The sequence below is a fragment of the Rattus norvegicus genome, chromosome 17 (genome assembly GCF_021556685.1).
Source record: "Rattus norvegicus strain SHRSP/BbbUtx chromosome 17, alternate assembly SHRSP_T2T, whole genome shotgun sequence".
Classification (NCBI taxonomy): Eukaryota; Metazoa; Chordata; class Mammalia; order Rodentia; family Muridae; genus Rattus; species Rattus norvegicus.
This window is the reverse complement of record NC_141550.1, coordinates 64,950,972-64,964,955: the sequence shown is the minus strand read 5'-3', so window position 1 is coordinate 64,964,955 and position 13,984 is coordinate 64,950,972. Positions and strand designations below refer to the sequence as shown.

Below are 13,984 nucleotides of genomic sequence, written 5' to 3'. Positions count from 1 at the left end.
ACCCCAACCCCCGTGTTTCCCCTGGCAGGATGCTCTGTCACATCACAGGACCGTGGCAATGGGGCCTAGTGGCCACAGAATGGAATCTTCAAAACTCTCAAGTCAAAACTAGTGTTCTCTTATTTTAAGTTAGCCTGCCTTGGGTGCCTGTCACACGGTAGAAAGTGGACCACATGGTTTGGTAGCAGCATTACTTGTCTGAGAGCAGAAAGCATGGACAGTGTGTTCTTGGAGATTCCTTCCTTCTGCTCTTTGCGGGGTTCTGTGGATATGAACAATAAAAGCTCTGGCCTCATTAGCGCACAAGAGTGGAATCTCAGCCACGTGGCTCTGTTAACCTCTATGATGGTTACCCAGAACTGAGTTTAGTAGCCAATGCCCATGAGCCTAGTACTCGGGAATTGAGGCGGAAAAAAAAAGGTTACCTTAGTTTAAAGATATCTTGGCCTACACAATGAGTATCAAGGCTATAGAGTGTAAGACCATGTCTCAAAATCACATACACACACACACACACACACACGTTTATATTTATATCTAACATAAACAAATATTTATGCATTTACATTCTAGACCTTTTATATATTTTGTTTTATATCCAACATACATACAAATTATTTATGTATTATATTCCTAATATATTTTAAAATAAATATATTATTTATTATTATATATACAAATTATTATGTATATTTGTATTATATATACAAAGTGTATATATATACAAATTATTTATGTATTATATTCCTAATATATTTTTAAATAAATATAATATATATTTGTGTGTATATATATATATATATATATATATATATATACATACATATATACAGGCTACTCAGTAAAGTGAAGTTAAGTACTTGGGCAAAATGCAGCTTGAGAACTAGTAGTAAATTTTAATGAATAAGGTTTATTTGTTTCCAAAGGCCGGGAACTGCATGTGTCATTTTTTGTCACTTACTCCTGAGGTCCTTTCTCGTTCAACGAACACTCAACTGCCCTCTCACAGTAAGGTTTGGATTGGGTGCTCCCATGAGCACTAAACTTACTTTAAAAACAGAAAATCCGGAGGCCAGGGAGCTAGTTCTAGAACCCGCATGGTGGATAGCTGTAGAGGGGCACTAGATGCCTAGCTCTTTGAGGTTCTGGCTATTCCTCTGATGGATGATAAGACCACCCTATCAAGTCAGTTCTGCTGCACAGCGTGAAGTACAAGCTGAGACACCATAGCAGATAGGAGCTGTCAGGTCTAAGTCAAACGAAAACAGGTTTGGAGTGTTGCCCTGAAGGAGGCATGAGCTGATCTCTTCCCATTGGGTTCTCAGCCCTGCTAAACTTGAAATGCCCATCTTCTGCATCACCCTCGTGGCACAGCTCTGGTACACATCAGGGCCTTAATGATGCATATTTTTAATAAGCTGCACAGTGGCATGGCACTAGAAACTTACACAGGGACAACATGGACATAAAAGTGAAGGACGGCTTCAGGCCTCCCACCATATGCTGGGGCAAACTCACCTAGCAGTGCCATTTTTCCTGTCCATGACAGGAGGCTCTGTTAAACCATCCCGCTGTCTCTAACACCACCATTCTGTACACAGGAAGCCAGGCAAGGCTCGTCTCCCTAGAAACACTTGAGAATGAATTGAACTTGTTGGTACACTGAAAATGACTTTGTTACCAAGCCCTTTCTCCCTTTGTGTTTCAGTCTTGGGTGTGTGTGTGTGTGTGTGTGTGTGTGTGTGTGTCTGTGTGTGTGTGTGTGTGTGTGTGTGTGTGTGTGTGTGTGTTCATGTGTTCATGTGGAGGTCACAAGTTAACTTCAAGAGCCACACATCAGATCAGATGCCATCCAGCCACTCTGTTACTGGGATAGGCTCACACTGGCCTGAAGCTCACTAAATAGGCTACACTGTCTGGCAAGCAAGCACCAAGAATCTGCCTGCCTCTGATTCACCATATTTGGGACAAGTGTATTATCATGTCCTGATTTTTTTATATGGATTCTGGAATCTGAACTCATGTCCTAAGTTTCCACACAAGTACCTGATGGACTGCTCTGTTTCCCCAGCTTCTATTATCATGTTTACAAAGCAAAAGGACACCCTAAAGACTGATCTACCGTGTGAGAGGTTCATTGCCTCTCACAGTAGGCTCTTTAATACAATGATTACTTCACAATGACCTACTCTGTGCCATCTTTCTTTCCATTACCAGTTATTACTCCCTCTGGGATACTTTATGTTGGTATTCATGAAATCTTTAAAACTGTTCTTATTTGCTATTTCTCTTAGCTGACACAAGCTGTCAAACTGACACTGCTCAGAATCATTCAAGGGGATCCCAACTGGGAATTGCCTTGATCAGATGGGTCTGTGATGTATCTGTGGGACATGACTGCTAATTGAGGGTGGGAGAGCCTAGCCTGCTGTGGCAGTGCCATGTCTACAAAGGTGACCCTGGGTTTGTTTAAGAAAGCTAGTTTAGCAAGGAGTCAGTGGGAGTAAGCCAGGAAGCATTTTTCATTCATGGTTTCTACTTCAAGTTCTTGCCTTGCCTTCTCTCCATAACAATAATGGATTGTAACTCTCTAGGGTGAAATAAACCTTTTCCTCCTCAAGTCGTTTTGGTGTTTATCTCAGCAACAGAAAAGCAAGACAGAACAATGTCCAATTAGTGGTTCAATCTTTAGAGGGCAGTTCAGTAGCAGAGTATTGTTCAGTAGTAGAGTGTTTGTCTAGCATACACTAGGAATGGGCTGAATACTCAATACTGCAAAAGAGAAATGTACTATTTAGCTGAGCACGCTGGTGAAGGCCTACTTTGCCAGCAATGGACGATAAGGCAGAAGGATGAGCTCAAGGCTAGCCTGGTCTACACAGTTAAGACCCTCTCTCAAAAAAAATTACAAAAAAACCCTAAAAATATTGTATACATCTACCTTTCCTTGGATCTCATTCTTCTATGAACTTCTGTACAGGATTACTCTTTGGATTAGAAAAACAGCCTATTAAATATGTTAAAATAAATCCATAATTGCCTTGTCATAAAAAACCAAAAATATATCCAAGGACTCACTAACATCTTCATTCTCCTACACTTAATTAGCCACCACCCTTTGAGTTGAGGCAGTGCTGCTAACAGTGCTGCTGACAGGTGAGCTGTTGCTTAATGGTGTCTCTCACACAGTCAGTTACTGTCACCAGTATCAAAATATGGACCGAGAACCCACATGATGTAACCTTTACAAGGGGCAGGAAACAAAGACCAAAGAATTTGAAATCCCCAATCAGACTCCTTTACATTCTATTAATAAAAGACCCCAAGAGCAGGCACCACTAGCCTCATGAATATGCATATCAAGGTGGGGCAGGAGAGGGGGAAGCCTGCTCAAAGAGACCCAGGGAGCTATCCTCCCCTAAGGCCATAGGCATCTCCCTCTCTTCTTAGGAGTTATTTATAACTCACCAGTTAGAGGCAGGAGCCTTTAGGAAGCATCTCCCTATAAGCTTGACTTGCTCATAAGCACATTTTCTACCAAGCATCACTTCACCTCTGACCCTCAGCAGAGCATCAGCCCTCAGCCCTGTCCCCACACTTACCAAGTACCTTTCTGAGGACACGCTGACCAATATGAGGTCGTCTCCAACCCGCACCTTTTCTCCTTCTGATCTCTGCTTAGAGGCAGGATGTATGGTCCACCAGCAAGCCTCCCCTGCAAGTGACAGAATTGAAACACAGAGACGATTTAGTTAATCTAAGATCCGTTCCCTCTGCAGGTGATGCCACTCATGGGACTTTCAGAAATACATGATGTCATGCAAATTAATCTCTTGGATCATGGGAATGAGAGGAAGTCAGCCAAACTCACTAAGGGTGGGACAAACCGAAATGCAACCTTTCTCTTAATGGGAAATGGGTGTGACAGTTTGGTATCTTTTCTCCAATAAAAACTGCTGGAAAGGGACATTTATTTACATATGTTAACACGGGCCTAGATGTTCCAGTTAGCCAGGGTGATTTCATTCCCTAAACAATCTTATTAAGAATTAATATGTATTTGCGTGATATTCATCAAAAGGAATTGAGGTTTTCTGTTGGGGTAGTTGCATTTTAAGTGCTCTCTTTGTTGATTCAATAATGACACAAAGGATTGCTATCTTAAAAGTCTCATTACCACATCTTCCCCACTTTGCTTTATTTCCTTATAAATTGCATTAGTTCCTATTAATCTAAGAGACTCGTAGTACAGACAGATGTACTATAAGAGCTGGTATACATTAAGACAAATCCATCTGAAATGAGTCAAGCAGCCATCAAAAAGCACACATCCATCTGCCTTCCTTAGCCCCATCACCCAAACCAGAAGCAGCCAGGCAGCTATCCATAGTCCCTTGAAGTCCTGAGCCCTTGATCTCTGAGAGGTCTAGCTGGGTTCCGGTGGTTCCTTCATCTCCAATCATCTGTCCCCTCCCCTACCAAACTCCATTGTTTTTCCCTGTTTTGGGCTTATTTCATTTTTACTCACTTGTGCATATATACCACAAGCCATATCGTGTGTGTGACTATATCAGAGGACACAGTGCAAGAGTCAGTGCAATCCATGTACCAGGTGGGATCTGGGGATCCGACTCCAACTGTCAGGCTCACTACGCCGTCTCCCCAGTCCTTTATTATTTTTTCTATAGTATTATTTCTTTTTCTGGACGAACTCCCCCAATGCCAGAACATGTGTGCCTTCTGTTCCTTGGGGTTTTCCCAGGTCCCTGCCACCACACTGCAGCGCTCAGTGATTGATATTATGCGGATGAGTAAAATTATCTGAGATACATCCTAGGAACTCATGCACTCACTGCAGCCATCCCAAACCAGTGAGAATTCTTCACTTCCATTCACTGATCTGCATCTTCATTCAATTCTCCCAAACTTTGACAGGGTATCCACTCTTTCTGAGTCACTGCCTCAGTAATTGAAAAGTCATCAGCACAAAAGAAAAAAAAAACCTGCCTTGTGAGTTTCATTCTGATGAAGACAAACAGGAAACAAAGGGCAAACACCAAGGAGCTTCAGGAACTCACGAAAAAAGCAGACGGTGGGGAGGAAGCAGGGTAGAATAAAAGCTCAGGGTACAGGGGCAGACTCTGGGTGTAGAGGAGGACTCGGCATGGGAGGCTGATAACTGCTATTCTATCATGAAATCAGTTCAGTATATAAAATACATGTTCTACATCATCATTTTGGTCTTCGAACTTAAGATTGTTTTATTTAACCATTTGCTATAAAATACATCAAGTTAAATAAACTGAGAAAATAGAAAAATACAGAACTGAACATACAGTTGATGAAGTAAATATATGAATATTATATTTATCTTTTTATGCCCAGGATTATAAAAAAATTATCAAAAGCTAACTGAGTTCATTATATGTTATTTTCATTTTCATCATTGTTACTTTGTGAAAATTTAATGGGAAAACCCACTTTTAATGATTGATTATATAGAATGCAAACTTGTACCTTACATGTGGGTACCATGTGCTATTTTGCTATCTGTGTGACAGGCGTAAGCTTACATCAGGATGAAGACCTCTCTCCTCAAGCATTCCTAACCTTTGTGCAGAAAAAGGTTTTGGTTCTTTCCCTCTTCCTTGCTGAAGTTTGCAGGACATATAACTGTTATCAGTAGTTAACCCCTCAAACTTCATGCATGTGTGTGAGATAGGTTGTGTCGTGGTGTCCAGGACCTTGCACATGTCAGCACTCTACCACTGAGCTACATCTTCGCTGAGAACATCTTTAAAAGGGATAAAATGGGCTGAGCAGTGGATGGACCATCTGGTCCCTACTATGGAAGAACAGCACAGTGAAAGTTGGATTCTGTCCTTCCATACATTTTTCTTGATATCTTACTTTTTTATTTTATTTTTATGATATTGAGAATTGAACCCCGAGGCTCCTCACATGGTAGGCAAGCGCTCTACCACTGAGTAACATTCCTACCTCTGCCATAAAATCTTCATTTTCAGCAGCCATGTTTTCTCCTGCTCGTTGTAAAAGACAAAAGGATCTAATGGGGCACAGCGAATCAGCGGAGAAGATGCAGGTAACAGAGAACAAGAATGCGCCAAAGCATTGTATTTGGGTTCTGCAAAGGGATAACTGTGTTTGCATATTTCATCCTTTCCAAAATAGAGAAGTGTCTGTCTGTTTGGACACATAGCACATAAGAACCCCGAGGCAGAGCAGCAAAGAATTTCATGTTCTGCTTTTGTGTTTTGAGTGCTGAAGTTGAGCACACGGTTATCTTATACTGGAAGATATTTTAAGATGATTAAAAGCTATGCATTGATACTTTACACAGTATTCAGTGAACGTGGGCAAGCGTCACACAACCAGTCCATCATTCAGTATGGACTGGCTTTTCCTCTCTCAATCCATAAGAAGAAAGGATGGGAAGTCAAAATTTTATATCTCACCACTTACCTAAAAGCAATCAAGCAGGAGGAAAAACGCACTCTCTCTCAATCTACCAAAAATGCCAAAAAGAAAATCATTTTCCTGACTGTTATAAAAACAGCCATCTCCCGAGTCTCTTTTCATACCTAGACAGCTTCTTTCAGAACCGTGTTTCATTACAGTACGTGGTACTCACCTGTGGTATCCTCTTGAAGGCCAACATCAAAGGCCAGTTTGTCGGTGGAAGACCGGGAGGTGGAGAGACAGCAGAGATACTGAAAACACAAGATCAGGCATCACCACAAATGTCGACAGTCCTACTGAGACTACAGTGGTTAATGCAGCACTAAACACGGATGAACAAGGACATCTATGATCTATGGACTAGAATCTTAAAGGCATAGACCTATATATGATCTACCTGAGCCATACAGTCTTTCTACTTAGAGCTTTTTGGAGGAGACTCCGCACTGATTTCCACAGTGCTGTGTCAGTTTACAGTACCAGGACCAGCACGTAAGTGTTTCTGTCTCCCCACATCCTCACAAGCATCAGCTGTAATTTTTTTCTTGATGAGAGCCATTCTGACTAGGGTGATGGGTGATGCTGGAGGGCATGAAGTAGAAGCAGGACTGTAAGAAGGGTAGGGGACGTGTCAATAAAGGAGAGAGGGGAAATAACAGTAATAGGATCCATGTGACATTAAGGCAAAAGGGGAAACTCTTTGGAGGAAAGACCAGCCAGGGCGGGGGAGGAAGAGAGAAGAATAAAGCAAAGCATAATGTACATGTGCATAGTGTGCACATGTATATATGTGTGCACATGTGCAAATGTGTGCATGCATATCACATCAAAACCTTCTATTTATATAACTGAAATTAAGTGACTTTTTATAGTGCATACAGTCACATAGCATCCAGTTGGGCAAGCATCTCTGATTAGAGTTTTCCTCAAATTCTTGCTGCTCCTGTGAGGAGTGGAGAGCTTCTAACACCTGAGGCACGGCAGCGATTGCAAAGCAGGCCCTCAGAGCAACAGGATGAAGGAAACACAGTCCTTCTGCCCCTCACAAAAGACTAAAACATGAGCTCATCAATACAAGGAGACAAGAGACTGGGGACATGTTTCTATCTATCTCTCTTCATGTGATATCCATGATCCTCTAAAAACGTACATGATCTGATTAGAAAGCTGCCCCCCCCCCAAAAAAAAGAAACCATCCAGAATATACTTGGGAGTGAGTGCAGTCCTTCATCCTGCTAAAATGAGGGCAGCATGAATATACATGTACACATTTCTCTCGGGGAACTCTGACTATCAAAACTGCATTATTTCATCTGCTCATCCTTGGGTTGCCTCAAGTGTACATACTCTTAGATTTAAATTTTATATCATTTTCATGCCAACCACCTCCCAACTTCAAACACCTTGCTAAGTGACATATGAATGAGGACGATAAGATGATTGTGGCATGAGCTTAAAATACCAGAGCATCTGTAGGAAGCAAGTCCTCTGCCAGCAAGCGAAGGAGCCATCAGAGGAAATCCAGAAACAGTTTTGGCGATCAAGTGAGGTTGGGATCTCTGAAGATATGGATGGTTTATGCCAACACTACACCAATCCCCTTATGCAGTTGTTTCCAACCCTCCTAATGTTATGACCTTTAAATATCGGTCCTCGTGTTGTGGTGACCAAAAATCTATTTATTGTGCTATTTCATAACTGTAAATTTTCTACTGCTATAAATCATAATATAAATATATGTGTTTCCTGATGGTCTTAGGTAACACCTGGGAAGGAATCATTCAACCCCCAAAGGGGTTGCAGCCCACAGGTTGAGAACCACTGCTCTTATAGACTATAGCACATCTGAATAACTGGGTGTTCATGGATGTACAGAGGGAGATGAAGGAATGGGCTGGATGATCGACTACTTCATGTGGAAGTCAGGACCTTAGAGCTGTGTCACTGGATTGACCTGGAGACTCAATCTGCATCCTGACTGCCAAGCATGAACTCTCAACGTGACAGACAAGAGGTTCCAAGGATTCCCACAGGGAGTAGTCTATCTTATATTTCAGAAATATATTTTATGACTTATTTTATTTTTTATATTATGTATATGTATGTACACATGAACAAAAGTAACCTTGGAGGCAACAAAAGAGTGTCAGATTCCCTTAGAGGTGGATATTTAAATGTATTTATACATTAATAATTTAAAACGGAGTTGGAAATAGAAAGTAGTTAACATTTAGCTTTTTTATATTTGCCCCTTCCTAAAATTTGTCTATCAAATGTATTACAGGTGTTAAAACTCTATTAAAGGCTTTAAAAATAGGAACCATACCTGATATGTCTGAATCTAACCTTCATCTCATGAATGAGAAAATTGAATGGGGCACAAGGGTATTAAACATTATTATATCAAGTCAAACTCATTACTATCACTGCTGAAGTGATACTGTCAAAACTCCAGACAGTCTACCTGACCCTGGATCAGCGTCGCCACACGAGAGATGAAATCAGGATGTCTACTCACCATACCACTGTAGGAATGGCGTAGTAGTATGGCGTGTCCATAGAGGAGTGTCCGGTGGCCTCCACCTTGAGCAGTCTGAGGAAAGGGGAGAGAAAGGATAGAGTGGAGGAAAAGCATGACTGAGTAAGCAACAGAGTCAATAAAGTGTTCTTCTGTCTTTACTGGACATTTTAGGAAGACACAAAAAGTTGGAAAAGCAAACCCCCCTCAAACAAGTTTCTTAAACACTAGGGAAGCTGTAAGGAAGAATGAGCCATAGAGCGAGCATCTCATCCAGCTCTGGAGAGGTGAACTGGCCATCTGTGAGGAAACTTTACAACTCTAACCACCCACAGTCCGCTCAGTCACCACCTATGCTTCAGCCTCTACTGGACAGGGAGTCCAGGTTACCCTATGTCTAGAGATCTGATAACCACCCAACGCTCGGCAATCACCAAGTAAATTTTCTTTTGACAAATGAGTTTTTGCAAAACCCCAAATTGGTCACATGATCTCAGGGGTTTAAAGCTTCTCATTCTCCCAAGTTGCCTTTCTTGATTAGAGAACTTGCTAAAGCACAGGGTCTTGGGTTCCTACTCAAATTTTGACTAGAGATGTTGGGCAGATACAGACACACTTCATTTGACAGGTTTTCCGTGGAGTCATTGAGCCGAGGATTACAGTTGGAGATGGACAAATACAGAGGACCTTGTACCTCAGTCCTCTCTGATGCCGTCTCCTAACCTAAAGGTATCTCTTCCCTCCATGCCATGTTGATATGTCTTGAAATCCAAAATTCACTCCAATGTCTTCTCTGACTTATAAGTGATGTTTCCAAACTCAGTTGATCAGCCACCTCATGCAAGAAGGTGTTAGCCAGTGTTAGCCGCTCCCCTTCCCCCTCTACGGCTCTTGGCTACACCTGTATGCTGGCCTCATCACTCTGCAGTCAAGAACTGCCTCCCCTTGATCCCACTGAGAACACAATGACAGTGACTTTGGTTCAGCTCTAACTCTGAGCAAAGGTAATAGGACAGTAAGTAAACAAACATTTGTTAAGCAAAACCCTCAACTGATGGGTTATTTCAGGCTATGGAAGTGGGTGTGTATGTGTACAAAGGCCCCTACCTCAATTAATATGCTCAAGAAAGAAAAGAGGGGTAAAGTAATGAAATTCTGCATATGAGGGTGACCTGTATTTTTAATGGGAGTCTCAACCATCTATATTAAAAAGATGAAGATTTATAATTTAGGAGGGCCCATGATTTAATGAAAGGTAAAATTTGACTTTTAAAAAGATCTGTGAAAATGGAGAAGGGACTGGCCTCATTCCCACAGAGGTGACTGACAGAGTTAATATTACAAAATAATGTCAGATAAATCCATGAAAGATGAATGGATAAAAATGTCCAAACCTTCAAATGAAATCTAAGTCATCTAAGAAAAGAAATCTCCTCACATAAAGTTCACAAGTCATTGTAAGACAAATTTAGCATCACTGGGCCTTTGTAGTACTTTAGATTTCTAGAATCATGTTACAAACAAACAAACAACAAAGAGTCCACTCTGGGAAATCACACTGTAAACCGAGGTGTCAGTGTCCAGCCTTGGGTGTGAACTCAGTGCACATTCTGTACTACATATCTTTAGAGAAATATTAATAGGGGTTATCTATCTCTTATCCTTTGTAGGATAGGGGACCCGTTGGCTTTCTACAGCTGTACTTGAGGTATTACTGTCATGAGCTTAAATTTACAGGTTAAAAACAAAACCCACAGAAATAAAAAATCTGAATGGTAACAACGAAGACCAATTAGAGTGGATTACCAATACATGAATATTGCTGATTCTACATTCCTTCTTCAGTGTTGCTTTTTACAACATATGACTGCAATATATACTGGCTCGTTAATCTGCCTTTTATACTATTGATAACTGAAGCCATTAAATTCACTATAAAATGTCTAAACATCTTAAGAATGACTGTAATGGGCCATTTCACTTTAGAAGTTGTGTGGGCATAAACCAGGATGTGAAGGGAACCTTTTCTCTGTGCAGAAAGTCTCTGCTAGCTAATTCGAAGCTGTCATGATATGAGATTTTTGTTTAAAAAAATTAAAGAAATCAGAGCTGCAGAGTATCCCAGTGGCAGAGTGGAAAGGGGACGTTACCACATGCAAGCCCTGGGTGTGATTCAGAAGGAGGAGGGGAGAGAAGAGGATAAATCAGGGAAGGGGAGAGGGGTGCAGAGTAGGGATGGGAGGAAAAGAGGAAAGAGGAGAAGAAGAAACAGAGAAAGAAGGTGATGAGGAGAAGAAAGGGAGGAGTAGCGGAAAGAAGGAAAACTCATTCATGTGGCATGTGACTTTACAAATCCTGTGATACACAACCACGGCCTCAGCAACAGACTATACACACAGCAAGGAGAATCTGTGGTAAGATTTCTCTTGCACTGTCTAGATAGTTAAGTGGAGAAGCTTTTAAGTATATGTACAAATATAAACATCTTATACGGAGAAAAATTAGCTGTTTTGTGGAGAGGAAAAATAAAACAGAGAAATGTCTCTATGCCCGACCTTCCCTGTTTTCTAAGAATGACTGAAGTCAAAGATAAGCAACACCCAGCACAGGGCATCAGGGCCAGCTGAGGTCTGTATGTGTGTTGTAGACATCTGTGGGTTCTAGCTACCAGGAACTCTGACAGACTTGTAATCCCACAAAGTGATCCTAACAGCATGAAACATGGCTCATTCAACCCAGTCAAACATTAAACACATAATCCCTGATGGTGAGTGACCGGCCTATGCTGGTGTGGAGACCACAAGTCTCCTGAACAAACTACCAGGCTTTAGATAGCACCAACACATGACCCTTACCAGCAGCAATCCCAAACAGGTCTCCACGACAAGCATACATCCACCTGGCTAAAAACTAGGATTACAAGATAAAAACTGATCCTGTTCAGCCATCTTTTCCTATCACATGACTCAAACTGTTCTAATCTCATACATGTGGCCGGCTTCCTGAAACACTAGCCTTTCCTCAACACCCAACGTGATGCACTCTGCCCCACGCTTAACAGAAATCAGAGCCCAGTTTTCTAGCATTGAGGCATAACACCTGGAGTTAACTGGTTGACCTCATCTTTCTGTCCACACGGTCTTTATGAATCAGATCCTGTAAAGGAGCTATGAACGGATTCAGTTGATTACTGTATGCCTCTGTGGATACAGCATTGTTTAGGGGCCGTGGTAAGCAGTAAATGACTCAATGAAAATAGTAAATGCATATTCAGCAATAAAAATTGAATTTTCAACCCAAGCTCAGTTTATTAATATCTGCAAGGAAATTGTGTATATGTATATTCATATGCTTATCATAACTCTACAACCCAAAGACTTGTCATGACGTAATGAAGCACATAGAATCCTTTGCTTATCATATAAACTAATGTTTTCTCCTGACAAATAAGAGCTGAGTTACATGAATTCTGGAAGACGCTCTACATCTTTGAAGAGCAGTGACTTCAAAGATATAAATCTGGGCCCTGTTGTCTGATGTACACTGTCAAGTTCTTGACTATTGCTTAGTGGGGCCAACCTGGGAAAAGCCACAATGCCACCTTGCAATGGGTACGGAAGCCTTAACTAACTCAGTCAATGGATGGGCAAGAGGACTCTACTTCATTCCTTTCTTTTTCAATCTATAGCCAAGCTTCCATTCACATTTCTGGAAGTTTCTATCTTTTAGAACGATGTTCTTTCCGGGTACAGGTTGTATTAAACCTTTACAAGCTGAATACAAATAAATGCCTTTATTGCTTCTGAGGTTTTGGAACAAAACATCAAGCTTCCTGAATATTACACGATAATGTGGCTGAAACCACAAAAGCATTTTCAACTTCCATTTTCCTCTTTCTGTATCTAACTTCTTCCTTCAGGGACATGGCCATGTGCTTTCACCTCTTCATGTCTCCCTTGAAGGGCCTCTAGTTGTCTACTTTAGTTGGCTAATAAAATAGGGCTGAATTATTTTCACGTCTAGAACAACAGATGCAGCTGTGGGTGCCTGTGCTGGTTTGAAGGAGACGTACCTCCGGGCTGGAGTATTAGCTTGGTCCTCTGTTTGAAGAGGTTTCAGTTGTGCAGCTTTCTGAAGGAAGTACGTCACTTGAGGCAAACCTCATCCTGCTTCCAGCTAACTGTCTGCTTCATGCTTATGGTTGCCATGTGATCTCCCAAGTCCCTGCTCCTGCCACAACGCCTGATGCTTGCTTGTCATGCTTCCTTCCCCCACTTCCTGCCATGACAAAACTCTAACTCTCTAGAGCCATAAGCTAAAAGCAAACTCTCGTTTGTGTAAATTGCCTTGGTCATGGGGTTTTATCCCAGCAACAGAAAAGTAACCAATATGGAATTTCTACTAATTTTCCAATGTTAAGGTCCTACTAGATTTACACAAGTGTCCTCCAAAGGCAAGGAGCCAGCATCCCTACAAAGTGAGCATTCTAATCAGGTAAAAAAAAAACTTTAATAGAAGAAATTCCTGAAGGTGACTTACTAAAAGTAAATCTGGTGCTTTATAACCCCAAAATGTCAAAAGTTGTTTAAGTTAGAAAATCAAAAAAGGTGATTTATGTTTAAATGTTTACTATTTCATTTCATTTAAAAATTTTAAAGGAGAGATATTGTGGACCCAAACATAAAGCAAATTCATATAAACATCCTAAAACTTATGAAATAAGTTTTATTATCTTAAAGCTTATAGGATATTGCCTATAACCATACATAAAACACAATACAGGTGTGCATGATGATGCATGTGTTTAATCCCAGCACTCAGTAGGCAGAGGCAGAACGATCTCTGAGTTTAGGCCATCCTGGTCTATAAAATGAGTTTCAGGATATCCAGGGCTATAGGGAGAAACTCTGTCTAACAACAACAGCAACAATAACAACAACAATAACAACAACAACAAACAAAACAAAACATAGAAAGTATTTCATA

At 41.1% G+C, this 13,984-nt stretch overlaps 1 protein-coding gene across 4 annotated transcripts in view; it reads right to left on the bottom strand.

Moving 5' to 3' along the window:
- Positions 1–13,984, bottom strand: part of Ryr2 (ryanodine receptor 2) — a 593,362-nt gene that overhangs the window by 348,372 nt on the left and 231,006 nt on the right. For all 4 annotated transcript variants that reach the window (XM_087591546.1, NM_032078.3, NM_001191043.3 and 1 more), the window contains 3 exon segments: positions 8,999–9,073; positions 6,653–6,731; positions 3,603–3,715 (listed from right to left, as the gene is read on the bottom strand). In XM_087591546.1, coding sequence (XP_087447672.1) covers positions 3,603–3,715; positions 6,653–6,731; positions 8,999–9,073 — 267 coding nt within the window.